Raw genomic sequence first — 23,823 nt, forward strand, 5'->3', positions numbered from 1 at the left:
CCACAGGGGATCAAGCACCTCCCTTGTTACCTATCTCTTTCCAAAACCAAGAGCCACCCGTGAGCTCCAAACCCCCCCCAGGGACACAGGCTCTGCTGGCTGAGGTGGGAGTGGATGAAGCTGGCAAAGGCCCGTCTGAAATCCAAGCAAGGGCGGGTGGATTTCACGCTGGGCAGGAGATCCCACTGTTCTGCGCTGAGACCCGCAGACAAGCTGGCTCTGGAGAGGGCAGGAGGGGGTTGGAGCTGGTATCTCCGCTCCAGGGCTGATGGGAGAGGTACAGAGCTGCTTCCACTGGCAGAAAGGAAGCAGCTCTGGGGAATGGCAAGGGGGATGAGCTTGGTTCGATCATTTTGGCCTAAGAAGGCACTGCCCTCTGCCCAGCAATGACCAACATCAGAAGCCAGTTTCTAGAAGGGCCCCCCCCCCACTGTGTATTGTCTACAGAGCTGGAAATCAAAAGGGGACTTTTGGACTTCCCTGGCGGTCCAGTGGTTAAGACTCCGTGCTCCCAATGCAGGGGCCGTGGGTTCGATCCCTGGTCGGGGAACTAAGATCCTGCATGCTGCCAGGGGAAGGCCAAAAAAAAAAAAAAACGGTGGGGGAGGGGACTTCTGTCAGAAGAGATCTTTCATAAAGTTTAGCGCTCACAAGGACTAGAAGGAGCCAGAAAGACATGTAATTCGAGATCAGCACCCTTATTTCAAAGAAGAGGAAACTGAGGCCCAGAAGGGCAGGTAACGAGGCCAGCCAGCAAACCTACGGCCAAGTTTGGAATAGCTGGCAGGCCTGTGACCCACGGCCAGTCCCTTTCTGCCATTCCAATAGGCCTTTTTTTCCATTCATGTCTGAACCATTTCTGAATCGTATATTCCTATCTGAGGATGCCAAATTGGTGGGCGGGTCCTGGGACTCGGGCTGCCAGTGTGCCCAGCCTCTCTTGATTTCTCAGCAGTGGTGCAACCAGCCTCACCATGAGAATCGAGAAGCAAAGAATCCCTCCCATTACCCACTAATGCAACTAGCAATGCCCCTGAGCGGACCCAGTCTGACCTGTCAGGGCTGGATGTGCAGCCTCCCTAGGCCTCGTCCTCCCATCACAGAATATAAAAGGCACAGGACATCCGGGTTAATAAACAGCTTTATTTGCCCTTGGCAGCATCAATTTTCTTACATTCTCAATTAATTTGCCATTAAAGTGCTGGAAATTTTCTTAATCACGATAACATTGGTTAAAAGAAATCAGAATTAATATCAGGAACGTGGCGATCACAAAGAAAACATTTCTCTTACAACACACAGAATGGAAGGCCCTCGTGTTGAGTTGGTGGGTTGGCTAACTTGCAAACAGATTCTAAATTCCCTCTCACCATGAGCACCAAACGGGCTGGGACCGCCACCCCTGGGGAAGAAAAAGCAACGCTAAAGAGTTCTAGAAACACCCACACGCCCTGCCTGGCGGCTCCTCGCAGCCATCTTTGGGTGTTTCCTGTTTGAGTAGATCCGACGGTAGGAGAAATGAAGGTCTGGCCCCCCTCTACTGCCTTCTCCACCCCCCACCCTTACTAACATAAGCCCCAAAAGTCATTACAATGAAAAAGTGGGTTTCCATGACCCCAACACTAACAATGTTCAGTAAAAATGAGGATAATAAACACAAAAGCTTGCTTAGTAAACAGGAGCTCTCAGCGTTCGATGCAAAAAAAAAAAAAAAAAAAAAAAAAAATCTTAAGGCAAATACTGTTGACTCTGCACACGGGCTGGACGAAGAACTTAGAACTCTTTACCTATCCGTAAAGCTCCAGGAGGCGCCTAAAGGCTGTTGGCTTTTCAGCGCTTGCCCCTGCCAGAGGCCAGATGTTTGCGTTATTGCTGAGGCTGTCGGCGTGTTTCTCTTTGGAGTTTATATACAAACACACCCAAGGCTGATGTATTTTTATACATATATGTACACACACACACACACACACACACGGAAACCTGCTACTCTTTCTTTGTGGAAACTGCCAGCTCCACCTCGGGAAGCTGGATGCCAACCTTAGTCCCACTGTCACTGCTAGAAGAAGATGACAGTCGGGACTTCTTAGAGGCCAAGGACACTCCACTCCCCTGTAACTTGCCTGCCTCATCATCACTCCCAGTCACCTCATAATGACCTTTGCTCTTTGACCCCAATCCACCAAAGGTACCAAATTTCAGCTTCCCATGTTTCCCTTTGACTTTCCCGCCTTCCAGCAACACTTCCCCACCTTCGAACTCCAAAGTTCCCGGAGGGGTAGAAGATGCAGAGGGCTCCCTTTCTTCACTGAAGGAATTTGAGCGGTGCTGTGGCTTCTTGCTTTTGAATAAGGAGAATTTGCCTTTGGGCGAAGATGTTTCGACCTCTGCCTCTCCTTCCAGAGAGCCTAGGCTGGCCTTGGAGCTCTTCAGGTCACCTTTGGACACTGAAACGGATGCTTCCGGTGAGCCGGTGACACCAGCTTTCCCTTTAGGTTTGGAAAAGCTGAACTTGGGCATTTTGATTTTGGACTTTTTAAGTTTTACATCAGACTCTTCCCACTCGCCCTCTCCGGCACCAGACTGGACACTGGCCTCCGCTTTAGGGAAGTTAATATCCACCCCTACTTCTCTGCCAACCAGCTCACGGCCAGAGAAGGTGAACTTGGGGATCTTCATCTTGGGGAATGTTACTTTTCCAGATCCGCTTTCCAAGTGACCTTGAGGCCCAGACACGCTCAGTCCAGGACCCTGAAGTCCAGTCTGGCCTCCTTTGACACCTCCTTCTATCTTTGGTCCTGAGAAATGAAGTCCTCCAGCAAACTTAGGTGCATCCAAGTTGAGAGCAGAGGAGACCTGGGGTCCTTTCCACTCTACCCCGGAACCTTTGACACTCACATGCCCCTCGCCCAGGCTGATATCTGGGGCACTGACACCCCCTGAAACGTCCATGCCTCCTTTGATTTTCGGGCCCTTCAAGCTGACACCAAAATCTGACTCAGGAGATGCCACGCTAAATGAAGGCCCTTTCATGCCAATGTCAGGAAAGGCCCCGTGGAAACCCATTCCTGAACCTTTCAGATCACCTTTGATTTCAGGACCAGAAATTTGCCCGGTTGGGAGTTTCACATTCACACCTGGCAGCTCCACCTCACATCTGGATGACTTAATTCCAGGCATTTGGAGGTTTCCTTCTAGGCCTTGAACACTGATGCCCGGAAGACCTCCTCCAACTGTGGGGCCCTTCATCTCACCACTGGCCCCGAGGCTGCCTTTTACTTTTGGTCCTTCCAAGTTCAAGTCCACATCTGGTGCTGAGATTTGAGGGCCAGAGATCTGAGGTCCTTTCAGGTTCAGGCCTCTGAGGTTCAAATCTATGCCGGGCCCCTTTAGTTCTCCAGCAACTTGTGGCCCCTTGACGCTGATGTCCAAGTCGGACCCTGGAGCGGAGATGCCAAACTGGGGCAGCTTCATCTTAGGAAGTCTGATACCACCTTCAGGTGCCTCCAAGCTTAGATCAGGAGCACCTACTGATACTTCAGGACACTTGATGTCACCAGAGACAGCCAGGTCTCCCTGCAGGCTTGGTCCCTTCAGGGTCACATCTGGCGCACCGACGTCAAGCATTGCTGTGGCATCGATTCCAGGCACTTTCACACCATCACCTTCCACCTTCACCTTTCCACCGACACCTCTGAGGTCAAGCCCGGGAGCATGCACCTTCATGCTGGGAACAGATACATCCAGGCCTCCCTTCAAACTTGGTCCTTTCAAGTTCAGGTCAAGGTCAGGTCCAGAGACTTTCGGCACAGAGAGGTTCACTGAAGGCAAGTCTACTTTTGGCCCTTTCAGAGACACATCGGGCCCTTCAAGCTTAACATCCGGTGCGCTCAAGCCTCCTTCTAGAGAGGGCAGCTGGACCTCAGCTCCCCCACCCTCCATATTCACACCAGGGACGCCAATCTTGGGCATTGAAAACTTGGGGAACTTAATTTTCGATTCTGGACCTTGCAGATCTACATCTGGTCCTTCCAGTCCCACACTGGGGACATCACCCTTTATCTTTGGTCCTTTCAAGTTAACATTCACATCAGGGATGGAGACTTGAGGGGCAGAAATGCTGAATGACGGTGCTTTGACTTTAGCATCTGGGCCTTCAATGTTGATGTCAGATGCATCCAAGTTTGCTTGCACCCTGGGGCCTTTCAAGTCGCCCTCTATTTTTGGCCCTGAGACATCCACACCTGGCACCTTGAACTTGGGAGCCTTCAGCTTGATGTCAGGACCTTCCACATTAATCCCTGGTGAGGAAACATCCAGGTCAGGTGCCTGGATTTCACCCCCCATTTTGGGGCCAGGGAGGGAAGCTTCAGCTTTAAATTTAGGTGATTTAATGTCAAATTCTACATCTGGAAAGTACATTTTTCCAAACATAGGTTTCTTGGTCTTGGGAGATTTCATGTCGACTTTAAGTGAGGCATCCGGCCCTGCAACGTTGACATCTACATCAGGAGACTTGAGACTGGCATCGATCTCACCCCCAGGGGCATTCAAATCAAATCCTTGTTTTTTGGCCTTAATTTTAGGACCACTCATGTGAATTTTAGGCATTTTAAACTTACTTTTCTTGCCCTTGCCACCAACACTAATTTCAGGAGCCTCAACATTCAGCTCTGCCTCAGGAACTGTCACATCAAGCGAAGGTGATTTGAAGTCAGCTTTGGGGCTTTTTGCCCCAAACCCAAACTTGGGTTTCTTAAATTTGGGAATTTTCACATCTGGCCCCTCAGTGTTAATATCTGGGCTGTCCACGTGTACATCTAAGCTTGGAGCTTCTAAATCAACTTTGGGTCCCTTGAGGTCCAGTTCACCGCCTTCTAATTTGGGACCAGAAACTCCAATTTTGGGTGCCTTGAGGTGCAAATCAATATCAGGAGCAGTTACTTTAGGGGCAGATATATCCAGTGATGGCATCTTCAAATGTGGGCCACTGAGTTTGGCATCAGGGCCTTCAAAATCCAGACCTGGACCTTTAAGGTCTACTTCTGGGCCTTTGAAAGTCCCTTCAATCTTAGGGACAGACACATCGAAATCTCCTTTGCCTGTGGATCCTTTCAAATCCAGGTCGACATCAGGCATGGAGATTTTGGGAGCTTTGATATTTATCTCCGGCATCTTGAACTTGGGGCCTTTCAGTTTCGCATCTGGACCTTCAATATTCACATCTGGAACATCAACGTCCACCTTGGGTCCTGAGACGTCAATGTCAGCTTTAGGCAGGTTCACATCCACTTCGGGGCCCTCTCCTTTGAAGCCAGGCATGCTGAACTTGGGCATTTTCACCTTAGGCATCTTCAGGTGCCAGTCTGGGCCATGCACGTCCACATCTGGGACATCAATGTCCACTTTGGGGCCCTTGACATCAACTTCAGGGCCCTTGAGGTCACCTTCCATCTTAGGCAGAGAAACATCCACATCTCCCTTTACTTTGGGTCCTTTCAGGTTTAAGTCAACGCCAGGCATGGAGATCTTAGGAGCTTTGATGTTCACCTCTGGCATCTTGAACTTGGGGCCCTTCAGTTTCGCATCTGGACCTTCAATATTCACGTCTGGAACATCAATGTCCACCTTGGGTCCTGAGACGTCAATGTCAGCCTTGGGCAGGGTCACATCCACTTCAGGGCCCTCTCCTTTGAAGCCAGGCACACTGATCCTGGGTGCCTTGAGATGCAGGTCAGGCATTTTAAACTTGGGGCCCTTCAGTTTCCCTTCTGGACCATTAATGTCAAAATCAGGAGTGTCTATGTCCAACTTAGGGCCTTTAACATCTATTTTCGGGCCTTTCAGATCTCCTTCCAGTTTAGGGATGGAAGTGTCCAAATCTCCTTTTATCTTAGGTCCTTTCAAGTTCAAATCAATGTCACTCATGGAGATTTGTGGGGTTTTAAAATGGACATCAGGCATCTTAAATTTGGGTCCTTTGAGTTTCCCTTCAGGACCTTCAATGTCCACCTCTGGCCCTTTCAGATCGCCTTCTACCTTAGGCAGTGAAAAGTCCACATCCCCCTTTACCTTTGGCCCTTTCAGATTTAAGTCAAAGTCAGGCATGGAGATCTCGGGGGCTTTAATGTTCATCTCTGGCATCTTAAATTTAGGCCCCTTCAGTTTTCCATCGGGACCTTCAATATTGATATCAGGAGTGTCAATGTCCAGTTTGGGGCTCTTGATGTCCACCTCAGGGGCCTTGAGGTCACCCTCAACTTTGGGCAGAGAGATACCAACATCACCCTTCATTCTGGGGCCCTTCAGGTTAAAGTCAAGGTCAGGCATGGAGATTTTAGGGGCTTTTATGTTCATCTCTGGCATCTTGAATTTAGGGCCCTTCAGTTTTGCATCTGGACCTTCAATATTTACATCTGGAACATCAACATCCACCTTGGGTCCTGAGACGTCAATGTCAGCCTTAGGCAGGTTCACGTCCACTTCGGGGCCCTCTCCTTTGAAGCCAGGCATGCTGAACTTGGGCATTTTCACCTTAGGCATCTTCAGGTGCCAGTCGGGGCCATGAACGTCCACACCTGGGACATCAATGTCCACTTTGGGGCCCTTGACATCAACTTCAGGGCCCTTGAGGTCACCCTCCACCTTAGGCAGAGAAACATCCACATCTCCCTTTACTTTGGGTCCTTTCAGGTTTAAGTCAATGCCAGGCATGGAGATCTTAGGAGCTTTGATGTTCACCTCTGGCATCTTGAACTTGGGGCCCTTCAGTTTCGCATCTGGACCTTCAATATTCACGTCTGGAACATCAATGTCAACCTTGGGTCCTGAGACATCAATGTCAGCTTTAGGCAGGTTCACATCCACTTCGGGGCCCTCTCCTTTGAAGCCAGGCATGCTGAACTTGGGCATTTTCACCTTAGGCATCTTCAGGTGCCAGTCTGGGCCGTGCACGTCCACATCTGGGACATCAATGTCCACTTTGGGGCCCTTGACGTCAACTTCAGGGCCCTTGAGGTCACCTTCAACTTTGGGCAGAGTAACATCCACATCACCCTTGACCTTGGGGCCCTTCAGATTCAGGTCAACTTCAGGCATGGAGATCTTGGGTGCCTTGAGGTGCAGGTCAGGCATTTTAAACTTGGGGCCCTTCAGTTTCCCTTCTGGACCATGAACATCAATGTCAGGAGTGTCTATGTCCACCTTGGGTCCTGAGACATCAATGTCGGCCTTGGGCAGGTTCACATCCACTTCTGGGCCTTCTCCCTTGAAGCTGGGCATGCTGATCTTGGGCATTTTTATCTTGGGCATCTTCAGGTGCCAGTCTGGGCCATGCACGTCCACATCTGGAGCATCAATGTCCACTTTGGGACCTCTGATGTCAACTTCAGGGGCCTTTAGGTCACCTTCCACCCTAGGCAGAGAAACATCCACATCTCCTTTCACCTTAGGACCTTTCAGGTGCAAATCAAAGTCAGGCATGGAGATCTTGGGGGCTTTGATGTTCATCTCAGGCATCTTGAACTTGGGGCCCTTCAGTTTCACATCTGGACCTTCAATATCCACATCTGGCATACTAACGTCCACCTTGGGTCCTGAGACATCAACGTCAGCCTTGGGCAGGTTCACATCCACTTCTGGGCCCTCTCCTTTGAAGCCAGGCATGCTGATCTTGGGCATTTTTATCTTGGGCATCTTCAGGTGCCAGTCTGGGCCATGCACGTCCACATCTGGGACATCAATATCCACTTTGGGGCCTTTGAGGTCAACGTCAGGGGCGTTTAGGTCACCTTCCACCTTAGGCAGAGAAACATCCAGATCTCCTCTCACCTTAGGACCTTTCAGGTGCAAATCAACGTCAGGCATGGAGATCTTGGGGGCTTTGATGTTCATCTCTGGCATCTTGAACTTAGGACCTTTCAATTTTCCCTCAGGTCCTTCAACGTTAACATCAGGGCCTTCAATGTCCACCTTGGGTCCTGACACGTCAATGTTGGTCTTGGGGAGGTTCACATCCACTTCTGGGCCCTCTCCTTTGAAGCCGGGCATGCTGATCTTGGGCATTTTTATCTTGGGCATCTTCAGGTGCCAGTCTGGACCTTGAATATCCACATCTGGAGCATCAGTGTCCACTTTGGGACCTTTGATGTCGATCTCAGGGCCTTTCAGATCTCCTTCAGTCTTTGGAAGGGAAACATCTATATCACCCTTCACCTTGGGCCCCTTCACGTTTAAATCAATGTTAGGCATGGAGATCTTGGGCGCCTTCAGGTGCATCTCTGGCATCTTGAATTTGGGCCCCTTCAATTTCCCCTCTGGGCCTTCAATGTTAATATCAGGAGTTTCAATGTCCACTTTGGGGCCCTTGATGTCCACCTCAGGGGCCTTGAGGTCACCTTCCACTTTTGGCAAAGACACATCCATATCACCCTTTAGTTTGGGGCTCTTCAGGTTAAAGTCAAGGTCAGGCATGGAGATTTTGGGAGCTTTGATATTCATCTCTGGCATCTTGAATTTGGGGCCCTTCAGTTTCGCATCTGGACCTTCAATATTCACATCTGGGGCATCAATGTCCACTTTGGGGCCAGAAATACCAATGTCAGCTTTGGGCAGGTTCACGTCCACTTCGGGGCCCTCTCCTTTGAAGCCAGGCATGCTGAACTTGGGCATTTTCACCTTGGGCATCTTCAGCTGCCAGTCAGGGCCTTGAACATCCACATCTGGGACATCAACGTCCACTTTGGGCCCTTTGATGTCCACACCTGGCACGTTTATTTCACCTTCTATCTTGGGCACAGACACATCCACATCCCCTTTGACTTTGGGGCCTTTCAAGTGTAAGTCCACATCAGGCATGGAGACCTTGGGAGCTTTGATATTCATATCAGGCATCTTGAATTTGGGACCTTTTAAGCCTCCCTCTAGACCTCCCACATTGATTTCTGGGCCCTCAATGTCCATTCTGGGACCCTCTATGTTGATATCTCCTTTTGGCAGATCCACAGCCATATCTGGCCCTTCTGCTTTTAAGCCGGGCACACTGAACTTGGGCATTTTCATCTTGGGCATTTTCAAATTCCAGTCTGGACCATGAACATCCACATCAGGTGCATCAAGATGAACTTCTGGTGCCTTAATGTCCACTTTGGGTCCTTTAAAATCACCTTCTAAATTAGGACCTGCAACATCTAAGTCTCCTTTGACTTTAGGACCTTTCAGATTTAACTCCACATCAGGCATAGACACTTTAGGAGACGAAATACTCAGAAAAGGCATTTTGAACTTGGGTCCTTTCACTTTTCCTTGGACCTCAATATCGGGAGCATTAATGTCAACTTTTGGACCTGTTACATCAGTATCTGGCTTTTTGACTTTGACATCTACCTCAGGTGTCTGAACTTTGGAGCCTGAAAAATTAAATTTGGGAAGCTTAAAACGAGATTTCTTTGACTTGCCTTCAATATTGAGCTTAGGACCAGAAATGTCCACTTCTGGGCCCTTTATATCTAACTTGGGAGCTTTAATGTCACCTTCCAATTTGGGTCCAGAAACATCAACATCTCCCTTAAGTTTTGAGCCTTTCAAATTCAGGTCAATTTCTGGCATGGAGATCTTGGGCATGTTTGCATGCATATCAGGCATCTTCAGCTTTGGACCTTTTAATTTGCCGTCTGGACCATGAATATCAATATCTGGCACATCTACATCTATCTTCGGGCCTTTGATGTCAAGAGAAGGCCCTTTCAAATCACCTTCTACATTTGGAAGTGAAATATCCACCTCTCCTTTCATTTTAGGGCCTTTAAGATTAAGGTCCAAATCTGGCATTGATACCTTAGGACCTTTGATATTCATCTCTGGCATCTTGAACTTGGGACCCTTCAGTTTCGCATCTGGACCTTCAATATTCACATCTGGAACATCAATGTCCACCTTGGGTCCTGAGACGTCTATGTCAGCCTTGGGCAGGTTCACATCCACTTCTGGGCCCTCTCCTCTGAAGCCAGGCATGCTGATCTTGGGCATTTTTATCTTGGGCATCTTCAGGTGCCAGTCTGGGCCATGAACGTCCACATCTGGAGCATCAATGTCCACTTTGGGGCCTTTCATGTCAACTTCAGGAACTTTAAGCTCACCTTCCACTTTTGGTAAAGACACATCCACATCACCCTTCACTTTGGGGCCCTTCAGATTAAGATCAAGGTCAGGCATGGAGATCTTGGGGGCTTTGATATTCATCTCTGGCATCTTGAACTTAGGACCTTTCAACTTTCCCTCTGGTCCTTCAACATTAACATCAGGGCCTTCAATGTCCACCTTGGGTCCTGACACATCAATGTCAGCTTTGGGCAGGTTCACATCCACTTCTGGGCCCTCTCCTTTGAAGCTGGGCATGCTGAACTTGGGCATTTTCATCTTAGGCATCTTCAGGTGCCAGTCTGGGCCATGAACGTCCACATCAGGGACATCAATGTCCACTTTGGGGCCTTTGATGTCAACTTCAGGGGCCTTTAGGTCACCTTCCACCTTAGGCACAGAAACATCTACATCTCCTTTCACCTTAGGACCTTTCAGGTGTAAATCAAAGTCAGGCATGGAGATCTTGGGGGCTTTGATGTTCATCTCAGGCATCTTGAACTTAGGACCTTTCAACTTTCCTTCTGGCCCTTCAATGTTAACATCAGGGCCTTCAATGTCCGCTTTGGGTCCTGACACATCAATGTCGGCCTTGGGCAGGTTCACATCCACTTCTGGGCCCTCTCCTTTGAATCCAGGCATGCTGAACTTGGGCATTTTCATCTTAGGCATCTTCAGGTGCCAGTCTGGGCCATGAACGTCCACATCAGGGACATCAATGTCCACTTTGGGGCCTTTGATGTCAACTTCAGGGGCCTTTAGGTCACCTTCCACCTTAGGCACAGAAACATCTACATCTCCTTTCACCTTAGGACCTTTCAGGTGTAAATCAAAGTCAGGCATGGAGATCTTGGGAGCTTTGATGTTCATCTCAGGCATCTTGAACTTAGGACCTTTCAACTTTCCTTCTGGCCCTTCAATGTTAACATCAGGGCCTTCAATGTCCGCTTTGGGTCCTGACACATCAATGTCGGCCTTGGGCAGGTTCACATCCACTTCTGGGCCCTCTCCTTTGAATCCAGGCATGCTGAACTTGGGCATTTTCATCTTAGGCATCTTTAGGTGCCAGTCTGGGCCTTGAACATCCACATCAGGGACATCAATGTCCACTTTGGGGCCTCTGAGGTCAACTTCAGGTACTTTAAAATCTCCCTCTACCTTGGGGCATGTGATATCCACATCTCCTTTCATCTTTGGACCTGTTAGATTAAGATCAATATCTGGCATGGGTATCTTTGGAGTCTTAAAATGCATTTCAGGCATTTTAAACTTTGGACTTTTCCACTTTTCTTCTGGCCCTTCAATGTTAACATCAGGGCCTTCAATGTCCACTTTGGGTCCTGACACATCAATGTTGGCCTTGGGCAGGTTCACATCCACTTCTGGGCCCTCTCCTTTGAAGCCAGGCATGCTGATCTTGGGCATTTTTATCTTGGGCATCTTCAGGTGCCCGTCTGGGCCGTGAACATCCACATCTGGAACATCAATGTCCACTTTGGGGCCTTTGATGTCAACTTCACGGGCCTTTAGGTCACCTTCCACCTTAGGCACAGAAACATCCAGATCTCCTTTCACCTTAGGACCTTTCAGGTGTAAATCAAAGTCAGGCATGGAGATCTTGGGGGCTTTGATGTTCATCTCTGGCATCTTGAACTTAGGACCTTTCAACTTTCCCTCTGGTCCTTCAATATTAACATCAGGGCCTTCAATGTCCACCTTGGGTCCTGAGATGTCAATGTCAGCCTTGGGCAGGTTCACATCCACTTCAGAGCCCTCTCCTCTGAAGCCAGGCATGCTGAACTTGGGCATTTTCATCTTGGGCATCTTCAAGTGCCAGTCAGGGCCTTGAACATCCACATCTGGGACATCAACGTCCACTTTGGGGCCTTTGATGTCCACATCTGGCACTTTCATTTCACCTTCTATCTTGGGCACAGACACATCCACATCCCCTTTGACTTTGGGGCCTTTCAAGTGTAAGTCCACATCAGGCATGGAGATCTTGGGGGCCTTGAAGTGCATCTCAGGCATCTTAAACTTGGGACCCTTAAGCTTTCCTTCTGGCCCCTCCAGGCTCACATCTGGGGTTTCAATGTCCACTTTGGGTCCTGAGACATCAATGTCAGCCTTGGGCAGGTTCACGTCCACATCTGGGCCTTGGCCTTTGAAGCTTGGCATGCTGAATTTAGGCATTTTCATCTTGGGCATCTTCAGGTGCCAGTCTGGGCCCTGGACGTCCACATCTGGGACATCAACGTCCACTTTGGCGCCTTTGATGTCCACATCTGGCACTTTCATTTCACCTTCTATCTTGGGCACAGACACATCCACATCCCCTTTGACTTTGGGGCCTTTCAAGTGTAAGTCCACATCAGGCATGGAAATCTTGGGGGCTTTGAAGTGCATGTCTGGCATCTTAAACTTAGGGCCTTTCAACTTCGTATCAGGACATTCCAGATCAACGTCAGGCACCTCCACATCCACACTAGGACCTTTGATATCAACTTGTGGACCTCTGAGATCACCTTCTAATTCTGGCACAGAAGCATCCATCTCTCCTTTCAGTTTGGGTCCCTTCAAATTCAAGTCCACATCTGGCATGGATATCTTGGGAGCTTTGATATTCAACTTAGGCATCTTAAATTTAGAACCTTTTAATTTTCCTTCTGGTCCCTCAATATCCAAATCAGGAGTATCAATGTCCACTTTGGGGCCAGAAACATTAATGTCAGCCTTTGGTAGGTTCACATCTACATCAGGGCCCTCTCCTTTGAAGCCAGGCATGCTGAACTTGGGCATTTTCATCTTGGGCATCTTCAGATGCCAGTCAGGGCCTTGAATGTCCACATCTGGGACATCAATGTCTACTTTGGGTCCTCTGACTTCAACATCTGACACCTTCATTTCACCTTCTATCTTGGGCACAGACACATCCACATCCCCCTTGACTTTGGGGCCTTTCAAGTTTAAGTCCACATCAGGCATGGAGATCTTGGGGGCTTTGAAGTGCATCTCAGGCATCTTAAACTTGGGACCCTTAAGCTTTCCTTCTGGACATTCAACGTCTATATCACCAACATCCACATCCATTTTAGGGGCTTTTATGTCAATTCCAGGACCTTTCAAGTCTCCTTCCACTTTGGGAAGAGAAACATCTACATCAGTTTTCAGTTTAGGGGCTTTCAGATTAAGTCCAACATCAGGCATAGAGATTTTGTGTGTTTGTATATGCATGCTTGGCATCTTGAACTTGGGACCCTTTAGTTTCCCCTCTGGACCTTCAATATTCACATCTGGAACATCAATGTCCACCTTGGGTCCTGAAACGTCAATGTCAGCCTTGGGCAGGTTCACATCCACTTCTGGGCCCTCTCCTTTGAAGCCAGGCATGCTGATCTTGGGCATTTTTATCTTGGGCATCTTCAGGTGCCAGTCTGGACCATGAACTCCCACATCTGGTGCATTAATGTCTACTTTTGGACCTTCGATGTCAACGTCAGGAGCTTTAATCTCTCCTACTTTTGGAACCGTAACATCATAATCTCCTTTCATTTTATGGCCTTTCAAATGCAGACTAACATCAGGCATGGATATCTTCTGAGGCTTTATATTCATTTCTGGCAACTTAAATTTAGGACCTTTTAGTTTTGCATCTGGACCTTCAATATTCACATTTGGAACTTCAACATCCACCTTGGGTCCTGAGACGTCAATGTCAGCTTTAGGCAGGTTCACATCCACTTCAGGGCCCTCTCCTTTGAAGCCGGGCATGCTGATCTTGGGCATTTTTATCTTGGGCATCTTCAGGTGCCAGTCTGGGCCATGAACATCCACGTCGGGGACATCAATGTCTACTTTGGGACCTTTGATGTCAACCTCTGGCCCTTTCAGACCCCCTTCAACTTTGGGCAGAGAAACATCCACATCACCTTTCACCTTGGGGCTCTTGAGGTTTAAATCAATGTCAGGCATGGAGATCTTCGGAGGCTTGAAGTGCATCTCAGGCATCTTAAACTTAGGACCCTTGAGCTTCCCTTCTGGACCTTCAAGGCTCACATCTGGGGCTCCAATGTCCACCTTGGGTTCTGAGATGTCAATGTCAGCCTTGGGCAGGTTCACATCCACTTCAGAGCCCTCTCCTCTGAAGCCAGGCATGCTGAACTTGGGCATTTTCATCTTGGGCATCTTCAGGTGCCAGTCAGGGCCTTGAACATCCACATCTGGAACATCAACATCCACTTTGGGGCCTTTGATGTCCACACCTGGCACTTTCATTTCACCTTCTATCTTGGGCACAGACACATCCACATCCCCTTTGACTCTGGGGCCTTTCAAGTGTAAATCCACATCAGGCGTGGAGATCTTGGGGGCCTTGAAGTGCATCTCAGGCATCTTAAACTTGGGACCCTTAAGCTTTCCTTCTGGCCCCTCCAGGCTCACATCTGGGGCTTCAATGTCCACCTTGGGTCCTGAGATGTCAATGTCAGCCTTGGGCAGGTTCACGTCCACTTCGGAGCCCTCTCCTCTGAAGCCAGGCATGCTGAACTTAGGCATTTTCATCTTAGGCATCTTCAGGTGCCAGTCGGGGCCTTGAACGTCCACATCTGGGACATCAACGTCCACTCTGGGGCCTTCGATGTCCACATCTGGCACTTTCATTTCACCTTCTATCTTGGGCACAGACACATCCACATCCCCTTTGACTTTAGGGCCTTTCAAGTGTAAGTCCACATCAGGCATGGAGATCTTGGGGGCCTTGAAGTGCATCTCAGGCATCTTAAACTTGGGACCCTTGAGCTTCCCTTCTGGACCCTCAAGGCTCACATCTGGGGCTTCAATGTCCACCTTGGGTCCTGAGACATCAATGTCAGCCTTGGGCAGGTTCACATCCACTTCAGGGCCCTCTCCTTTGAAGCCGGGCACGCTGAACTTGGGCATTTTCATCTTGGGCATCTTCAGCTGCCATCCGGGGCCTTGAACGTCCACATCTGGGACATCAACATCCACTTTGGGGCCTTCGATGTCCACATCTGGCACTTTCATTTCACCTTCTATCTTGGGCACAGACACATCCACATCCCCTTTGACTTTAGGGCCTTTCAAGTGTAAGTCCACATCAGGCATGGAGATCTTGGGGGCCTTGAAGTGCATCTCAGGCATCTTAAACTTGGGACCCTTGAGCTTCCCTTCTGGACCCTCAAGGCTCACATCTGGGGCTTCAATGTCCACCTTGGGTCCTGAGACATCAATGTCAGCCTTGGGCAGGTTCACGTCCACTTCAGGGCCCTCTCCTTTGAAGCCGGGCACGCTGAACTTGGGCATTTTCATCTTGGGCATCTTCAGCTGCCATCCGGGGCCTTGAACGTCCACATCCGGGACATCAACATCCACTTTGGGGCCTTCGATGTCCACATCTGGCACTTTCATTTCACCTTCTATCTTGGGCATAGACACATCCACATCCCCTTTGACTTTGGGGCCTTTCAAGTGTAAGTCCACATCAGGCATGGAGATCTTGGGGGCCCTGAAGTGCATCTCAGGCATCTTAAACTTGGGACCCTTAAGCTTTCCTTCTGGCCCCTCAAGGCTCACACCTGGGGCTTCAATGTCCACCTTGGGTCCGGAGACATCAATGTCAGCTTTGGGCTGGTTCACGTCCACATCTGGGCCCTCGCCTTTGAAGCTTGGCATGCTGAATTTAGGCATTTTCATCTTGGGCATTTTCAGACTCCAGTCTGCATCCTGAACTTCCACATCTGGTGCTTTAACATCTACTTTGGGGCCTTTGATGTCCACATGTGGAGCTTTCATCTCACCTTCTGTTTTTGGTGCAGACACATCGAGATTCCCTTTCATTTTGGGTCCTTTAAGATCCATGTCAACATCTGGCAGGGTCATCTTGGGAGCTTTGAAGTGCATCTCAGGCATCTTAAACTTAGGGCCTTTCAACTTCCCTTCTGGTCCTTCAAGGCTCAGATCTGGAGCACTAATATCTACCTTGTGTGCAGAAATGTCGACATCAGCCTTGGGCAGGTTCACATCCAATTCTGGGCCCTCTCCTTTAAGGCTGGGCCTGGTGAATCTGGGCATTTTCATCTTTGGCATCTTTAGGTTCCAATCAGGACTGTGAACTGCAACATCTGGGGCACTGACGTCTACCTTTGGCCCCTTCAGGTCCCCTTCCAGCTTTGGCACTGTAACATCATATTCCCCCTTTACCTTGGGACCTTTCATATGCAAATCTACATCAGGCATGGAGATCTTGGGGGCCTTGATATTCACCTCAGGCATCTTAAACTTGGGACCCTTCAGCTTTCCTTCAGGTCCTTCAATATTCACATCTGGAAGTTCAACATCCACCTTGGGTCCAGCGACGTCAATGTCAGTTTTGGGCAGGTTCACATCCACTTCTGGGCCCTCTGCTTTGAGGCCGGGCATGCTGAACTTGGGCATTTTCATTTTGGGCATCTTCAGGTGCCAGTCTGGGCCGTGAGTGTCCACATCTGGAGCATCAATGTCCAGTTTGGCACTTTTAAGTTCAACATCAGGAACTTTAATCTCACCTTCAACCTTCGGCACTGTGACATCATATTCTCCTTTTACACTAGGGCCTTTCAAATGTAAGTCCACATCTGGTATGGAGATCTTTGGGGCTTTGATATTCATCTCAGGCATCTTAAACTTGGGTCCTTTCAATTTCCCCTCTGGTCCCTCAATACTCACATCTGGAGCACAGACATCTACCTTGGGCCCAGAAATGTCCACATCAGGCGCAGGCAAGTTTACATGCGCTTCGGGGCCCTCTGCTTTGAACCCTGGCACAGTGAATTTGGGCATTTTCATCTTGGGCATCTTCAGGTGCCAGTCTGGGCCATGAACGTCCACATAAGGGGCATCAATGTCCACTTTGGGGCCTTTCAGCTCTCCTTCAAGTTTTGTTGCTGTTACATCATACTCCCCTTTTACCTCTGGGCCTTTCACGTGCAAATCTACATCAGGCATGGTGATCTTTGGTGTCTTGACACTCACTTCAGGCAGCTGAACATCAGGGTCTTTAAGGTTGCCCACCAGGCCCCCTATGTTGACATTTGGGGCTTCCACACTGACCTTGGGCCCTGAAATACTGACATCACCTTTGGGAAGATTCACATCTACATCTGGCCCTTCCCCTCTGACTCCTGGAGTGCTGAACTTGGGCATTTTCATCTTGGGCATTTTCAGGTTCCAGTCCGGACCATGAACGTCCACATCTGGGGCACTGACATCCACTCTGGGGCCTCTGACATCAACTTCAGGGACACTGACTTTCCCCTCTACTTTTGGAAGCATGACATCCACACCCCCTTTCACCTTTGGTGCAGCCACATTTAAGTCTACGTCTGCCACAGAGATCTTGCAGGTTCCTTCTTTCCCAGAAGTACCACTAAACTTGGGGTCAGTCACGGTCCCCCCTAGGCTGGGTGTCTCTATGTCCACTTTGGCGCCTTTAACTGCCACTTGAGGGCCTTTAACATCACCTTGAACCCCAGGAGCGGAAACCTTAATGTCTCCTTTCAGTTTAGGGGACCTGAGGCTCAGATCCACATCCTGCATGGAGATTTTAGGTGTCTGAACAACCGTTTCAGGAGTCTTGATTTTAGGACCTTTCATCTTCCCTTCCAGCCCCCCAGAAGCAACCTCAGGCAGGCCAACACCCCCAGAGACCCCAGGAAGTGTCACATCAATGCCAGCTCCCTCTCCCTTAGAACCTGATACAGAGAATTTGGGGGCCTTCACCTTGGGCATATTCAGTTTGCCCCCTGGCCCATGAATATCAATGTTAGGAGTTTGAACTTCCACCCTGGAGCCAGCGATGCTGCCCTCGATTCTGGGCACGGAGATGTCCACCCTTGAACTCCCCTGTGGCTTGGTACCCTTCAGGCCCAGGTCACCCTCAAGGGATGGCCCAGTGATTTGGGGGCCCTTCAGCTTCCCCTCAAGCCCCTTGATACTGGCAGAGGGACCACTGACTTCTAGCTGAGGGGTCTGGATGTCCCCGCCAATGGTCAAGCCTGGCTTGCCACCCTTGTGCCCCGCAGAGAATTCAGGGGCAGAAACACTCAACCCTGCCTCTGGGGCCTGACCCTCAAGCCCTGTTGAGACACCAAATTTTGGCAGCTTCATGGAGGGAAATTTAATTTTCCCATTATTGCCACTCTCAAGAGCTGGGTCCTGCCACTCTGCTGCCCCACCCCCAAGAGAAGACAAAACGTCCACCCCTGGGACTTGGACCCCTCCTTTGCTACCTAAGTCCAAGCCCTTTGCACTGACACTAACACCCGGGCTTCCCACCTTTATCCCAGGCACGGTGACCTGGACCTTCGAGTGGCCAGCACCTTGGAGCTCTGGTCCTGAAGTGGAAATGGACCCTGCTTGGATGTCCACAGTGGAGCCTGTGGTGGGGGACAGTGCCCCCGAGCCCGAGGGCAGTCTGATCACTGTCTTCCCAGGCTGGGTCTCCACATCCACAGTGGAGATTTCAGTCAGTTCGTGCCGTGGAATCTTGATCTTGAACTCAGGGCTGCTGATGTCGATGTCCTTGGCTCCTTCGTGGCTTGTCACATCCACGGTGTAGGCTGTGACCCTCCTAGTCACCGTGATGGTGCGGCTCTGGGTCTCCCCAGGCTCCCCTTCCACTCCATCCTCTGACTTCAGCCGAGGCTTGATCTTCGTGGTGTAGATGCGCTGGTACTCCTCGTCATCCCCGCTCTGCAGAAACACACGCCCCCCCCCACAGGTTGCAGTGGAGTCTGCGTGAGTGACAGCCGCCTGGCCGCAGCCCAACCCACAGCGTGGTTGCCTGTTTCCCAAAGAAGCCGGGACCATAACGGAGGCCCACGGAGCCTCCTGGGACACAGCACAGGGGACTGAGAGAGGGGCTGACAGCCACACCACAGGAGGAAAACAGAAATTACTTGGGGGAATCTCTGGTAAGCAAAAGCCATGGGGAGTGGGGACAGGCAGGCTCCTGGACGGTGGAGTCTGGGAGAAGGATTTACAATCAATTCTAGATTCGAATCGGCCCAGCAGGTCTCACGGACACCTCCTGGTGACTAGTTCCGTGTTGACGGGACCTTCAGCTCTCACCTCTCACCTCTCCACTGCCTGGCTTGTTTGTTTAATCTGGAGGGGAATCCTCCCAGGGACCCTTCGGAAAGCACTTGTTGAGCCTGGTTGTGCCGGGGTTAACACTTCCACTTTAAGGACTCATTATTTGTTAAATAAACAAGCCATCAGAAGGAGCAGAGAAATGTCCCTCAGGCACTCTGATGCCCAGCCTCCGACTCACAGATGAGTCCAGGCCTCTGGAAGTAGAGAAATGATGTCTGTGAGGCAGAGCTGGGCACCTGTGAAACCATTTCAAAGATGCTTGCAAAGCAGCCGACTTCCTCCTGGCACCAAGGACCAGACCAACGAGTGGGTCCCCAGACGGGGACCCTCGGAAGAGACTGAAGGAAGACTTTTAGCGGCAGCCACACGTGAAAAGGAGAAACAGACTGGCTCTACGGAGAGCAGAAGGTGAGAGCAGGAGAGAAGCCAGGAAGGACGAGCGAGCAAGGTCCAGCAGGCGGACAGAGGCTCAGGAAGGGGGACCGGCCCGTCGGCGCGGTCGGGGGAGCTAAGGGCACGGTCGGCCAGCCAGGCACTCACCAGAACCACTTCAGAGCTGTGGGAGCTGAAGACTTCGTGGGTCCAGGTCTGGCCGGGCTCAGGGGAACGGTCTCCCTTGCGATGCAGCTTCAGGCCCACGGTGTGGTGCCCCATGGTGTTCAGCAGCTGGGTCACCTCTCCCGACTGCAGGTTGTCAAAGTAGATGGTGGCACCCACAATCTGGTCCCCTGAGCAGGGAGGAGCAGGAAGTGGGTAAGACCACCCAGGGTCTCGGGGAAACAACACACAACCACTCTGTGCCGGGCCCTCGGACTGACGTGCAGGTGTGGTAACACCCATTGTAGAGATGAGGAAACTGAGGCAGAGAGGCCAACTAATTTGCCCAAAGTGGCAGAGCTCATGGGTGGTGGAGTCAGCACAGAGGATGACGTGTCCACCAGCCCTCAGGACCACCTCCCGCGAGGACTGTGAGGGAACGAGGGATAGAGAGGGGGCAGGGGAGGGCAGGGCTTAGGTACCGGCCACCCTGATGCCACTGGGACCCAGCCCTCCACAACCACCCACCCGCTTGTGCTGCCCCTGCCTTTCCCTCCACCACCCTCCACCACCCCACCCCCGCAGCAGCCCGCACCCCGAGGTGACTCACCCTCCTTGACCACCCCAGTGCGGGCCACAGGGGAGTTCTGCATCACCTCCTGCACAAAGACGCCGTCGTCCCTCTGGGTGATGGTCAGCCCATGGGAGCCACTGCCCTGCCAGTTGGGCAGCAGCAGCTCCCGGGTCGTCTCTTCCTCCTTCTCCATCTGGATGAGGTAAGGAAACGGAGCAGTGGGGGCATGAGGGGATGAGGAAGCCAGGGATCCCCCTGGGCGTGGGGCACTGTCTCCGAGGTGCCTGCCTCCACTGTGGGCGGGCTCCCAAGGTGGATGGTGGACACAACCACAGCGGAGGTAACCAGCCCCTCGTCCTGTCCCCCCCGGCCCTGCCTCCCGATAGCACGTGCCTTCCGGGTCTCTACCCTCCCCATCCTCTCACCTCCCCCACCCTCGTCACCCTCCCTCCTACTGACCTTTGCAGGACTTGGTTCAGGAGCGGATGCCTTGCCAGGAGCCCGCCCCTCCTTCCTCTCCTCTCCTCGGAGCGTCTCTCTCTTGGGAATCTCGGTCACACAGCCTAGGGAGAAGGTCACAATCAGGCTCACACTCAGCAGTCGGCTTGTCGAAACCCCGACCAGCTGCTGTGCAAAAGATGGCTGGATGTTTTGCCCCCCGGGCCAAACCAAATCCCCAACCCCGCTACTGTCATCAACTCCATTCACACATGACTCTCCAGCCTGGGAACACAGGAAGGGGGTTTGGAAGAGGCCAGACTCAGATTCAAATCCTGGCTCTGCATCTTCCCGGCTGCGTGACCCGGGCCAAGTCACTTAACTTCTCTGAACCTCCATTTCCTCACCTGCGATAATGGAGACGATAAAGAATTCCCATGAGGACTGAAGGAGCGAGAGAAAGCATGTGAGAAAAGCTCTGGCCCACCGGAGCCTCCCAACATCCACATTCTCATTAGGTCCTTTGTAACAGCTTCAGGCGGGAGATGTTACTGCCCGCATAGTGCAGGTGGGGAAACCGAGATTCGGAGAGGCCAGCCGGCCAGGGGTGCACCGTGAGAGAGCAACTATTATTGGGCTCTGAGCCTGTAACTCTTCCTCCGATGCCATATCAGGCCTGCCGCTCTAACCGGTGCGAGACCCCTCCTCAGAGTCTCCAGCACTGGGGGCCGCTGGCCACCTGCAAGCAGGGCTGGTGGTGCCCTCCCTCCCCCAGTGGCCGACGGTGAGTGACTCTGGGTCACCCTAACCCCGGCCTCAGAACCAGGGGGACGCTCGCCAGCTGGGAGCTCCGGGAGCCCTGCCACAGGCAGAGGCCAAACAATGGAAGCCCCAGGCCCCCCAGCACCGGCCCAAGCCCAAGAGGCTGCGGTCCAGCTGTGCTGCCTCAAGGACGTGGTGAGTCAGGGCCCATCTGGCTGCACCTGCTGGGCCCTGAAACCAGGCCCCCATAGGTGCGGGCGCTGAGGAGCAAAGACACCCTCCAGCCACGGGATGAACTGTCGGCTGCAGAGGCGCCGGGGAAGACACCCGGCAGGCCTCCAGCCTCCAGACACCCAGAAGTTCGCCTGTGAAACCGTGCGGGGGGTGCTATAAATCGTGGAGAACCTCGCCCAAAGCTCCGCCCTAAGTCCGCTGACACTCAGAAATTAGCCAACCAATCAATAAATACATGCATGCTGATCGTCTCCTGTATGTCCAACGTTGTACAGGACACTCTGCCGAGGAAACTGGCAAGGGACGGACACGGCTCAGCCCAGCACTGAACTGTAAACTCCATCAGGCTATTACCTAACTTCACTCATGCATCCTCCAAACATTTATTGAATGCACTCCACGTGCCAGATATGGAGAGTTAAAAGACTTAGCTCCTGTCCCGGATATAAGTTATGAGCAAGGTGCTCTGGGCGTGACCAATTTAGCCTCTGAATGTTCCAGAAGGCTTGGGAGACTTCTGGGGGAGTGAAATCTACATGGAGTCTTGAAGGTGCTGAGTTTGCCTCTGAGGACGGGATTCATGGAAATTCATAGGCACTTAGGCCTTCCAGTGTCAGGCAGATCACAACACCGGTGAAGACAGCCGCAGACACCCTATTCGCCAACCACCTGCACTCGCTCACGCGATATTTATGTCAGCACAGGTGCCAGCTAGGAGGCCAGCGGGCAGCCAGTAGGCACAGGTGTGAGCTGTGGAAATCACCTCCTCCCGTCCTACCGGAAGTCCCGCTGACCCTACCCATAGTGAAACAGCAAGCTGGAGCTGAAATGGTGCTTTCCCCCGGCGTCCAGCACTGAGAAGCCAGCCCTGCAGACAAGGAGCCAGGCAGGGCAGGGAAGGAAAGGGCTTCCACCCGAGGGCTTCTCAGATCTCCGAAGCCACCGACTGCACTGGCACGCCCCTCTTCCTCCTTGAGCAGGGCCCCTTTTTTTCAGCCCAGCATCCTGGTGCTGAGCCAGCAGGCGGCGATGGGGCAGCAAGCCAGACAGCTCACCCTCGCCCACATCTCAGCCCCACCTTCCCTCCTTCCCCAGTGAGTCACTGCGGCCGCAATAGCTCCAGACACGCCAAGGGTCAGGCCTAAAACCCGATCGACCAAGTGCTTCACGGGCCAGACCCCCGGGTGCCAGAGGGGCTGGGGCCCGGTGAGAGGCAGTGGGCTTCCCTGCCAGCTGCTCGGCACAGAGTCCCAGGCCCGGAGCCCCGGGAAGCACAGCTGGGAGGCTCAGGAGGGACCTGCCACATGCCTCAACCCCTGGGGCTAGTGAGGAGGCCATCGTGAGCAGAGAAAGGGCCACAGTCCGTGAGAAGAGGAGGCGCTGGGGCCAAGGTTGCAGGTTGGCCCTGGCAGGGCACCCGCTGGCTTCCCGGCCAGGCAGGGCTGCCAACCACCATGCCTGCTCTGCCTCAGGCCTCACCTCCTGGCACAGCCAGGAAGGAAAGACTCCCCTCCTCTTTCATTTGACCTGGCTGGACACGGGGGTGCTGATAGGGGATTAGAGGCCACGGTGGCAAGGGCCTATCTTCTGCACTTGGGTCCCAGCCCTCCATCTCGCCCACCCCTGGGGCCTGTACCGAGCCCAGATGGGCCTTCCTTCTCCTCCCGCACAAGTCAGGTGAAGCCAGCTACCCGGGGGGCTGGGGGCTCCGCCTTGCTGCTACCCAAAGCAGGGTCTCTGGAGCTTTGGGGAATTCCACACATTCAGTCAAGTGGCATAAGCACTCGGAGTGGAAGAGACCTTAGGCCACATGTGGCTGCTTAAATGTAAGTTAATTTAACTTAAACATTTAGTCCATTGGTTATAGTAGCCGCACTTCAAGAGCTCAACAGCCACTCAGGGCTACCGTATTAGAAGCGCAAGTACAGAACATTTCTACCGCTGCAAAGTCCTGTGCGACAGCACCGTCTGCTATTTACAGACAGGGAGAGTGA

The 23,823-nt window shown here is 51.8% G+C and overlaps 1 protein-coding gene across 4 annotated transcripts in view; it reads right to left on the bottom strand.

Moving 5' to 3' along the window:
• The window catches only part of AHNAK (AHNAK nucleoprotein), a 93,435-nt gene that overhangs the window by 53,385 nt on the left and 16,227 nt on the right, over positions 1-23,823 (bottom strand). For 2 of the 4 annotated variants that reach the window (XM_082477868.1, XM_082477867.1), the window contains exons 2-5: positions 20,855-20,958; positions 20,432-20,588; positions 19,825-20,012; positions 1,124-18,882 (exon numbers count right to left, since the gene is read on the bottom strand). In XM_082477868.1, the coding sequence (XP_082333994.1) occupies positions 1,984-18,882; positions 19,825-20,012; positions 20,432-20,588 (17,244 nt within the window). In that variant the 5' untranslated portion in view covers positions 20,855-20,958 and the 3' untranslated portion in view covers positions 1,124-1,983. Of the gene's footprint in view, positions 1-1,123; positions 18,883-19,824; positions 20,013-20,431; positions 20,589-20,854; positions 20,959-23,823 lie in introns of those variants that run through there. The other 2 variants (XM_082477869.1, XM_082477870.1) reach the window with 1 other exon arrangement.

The sequence above is a fragment of the Balaenoptera physalus genome, assembly GCF_965194825.1.
Source record: "Balaenoptera physalus genome assembly, chromosome: 10".
NCBI lineage: Eukaryota > Metazoa > Chordata > Mammalia > Artiodactyla > Balaenopteridae > Balaenoptera > Balaenoptera physalus.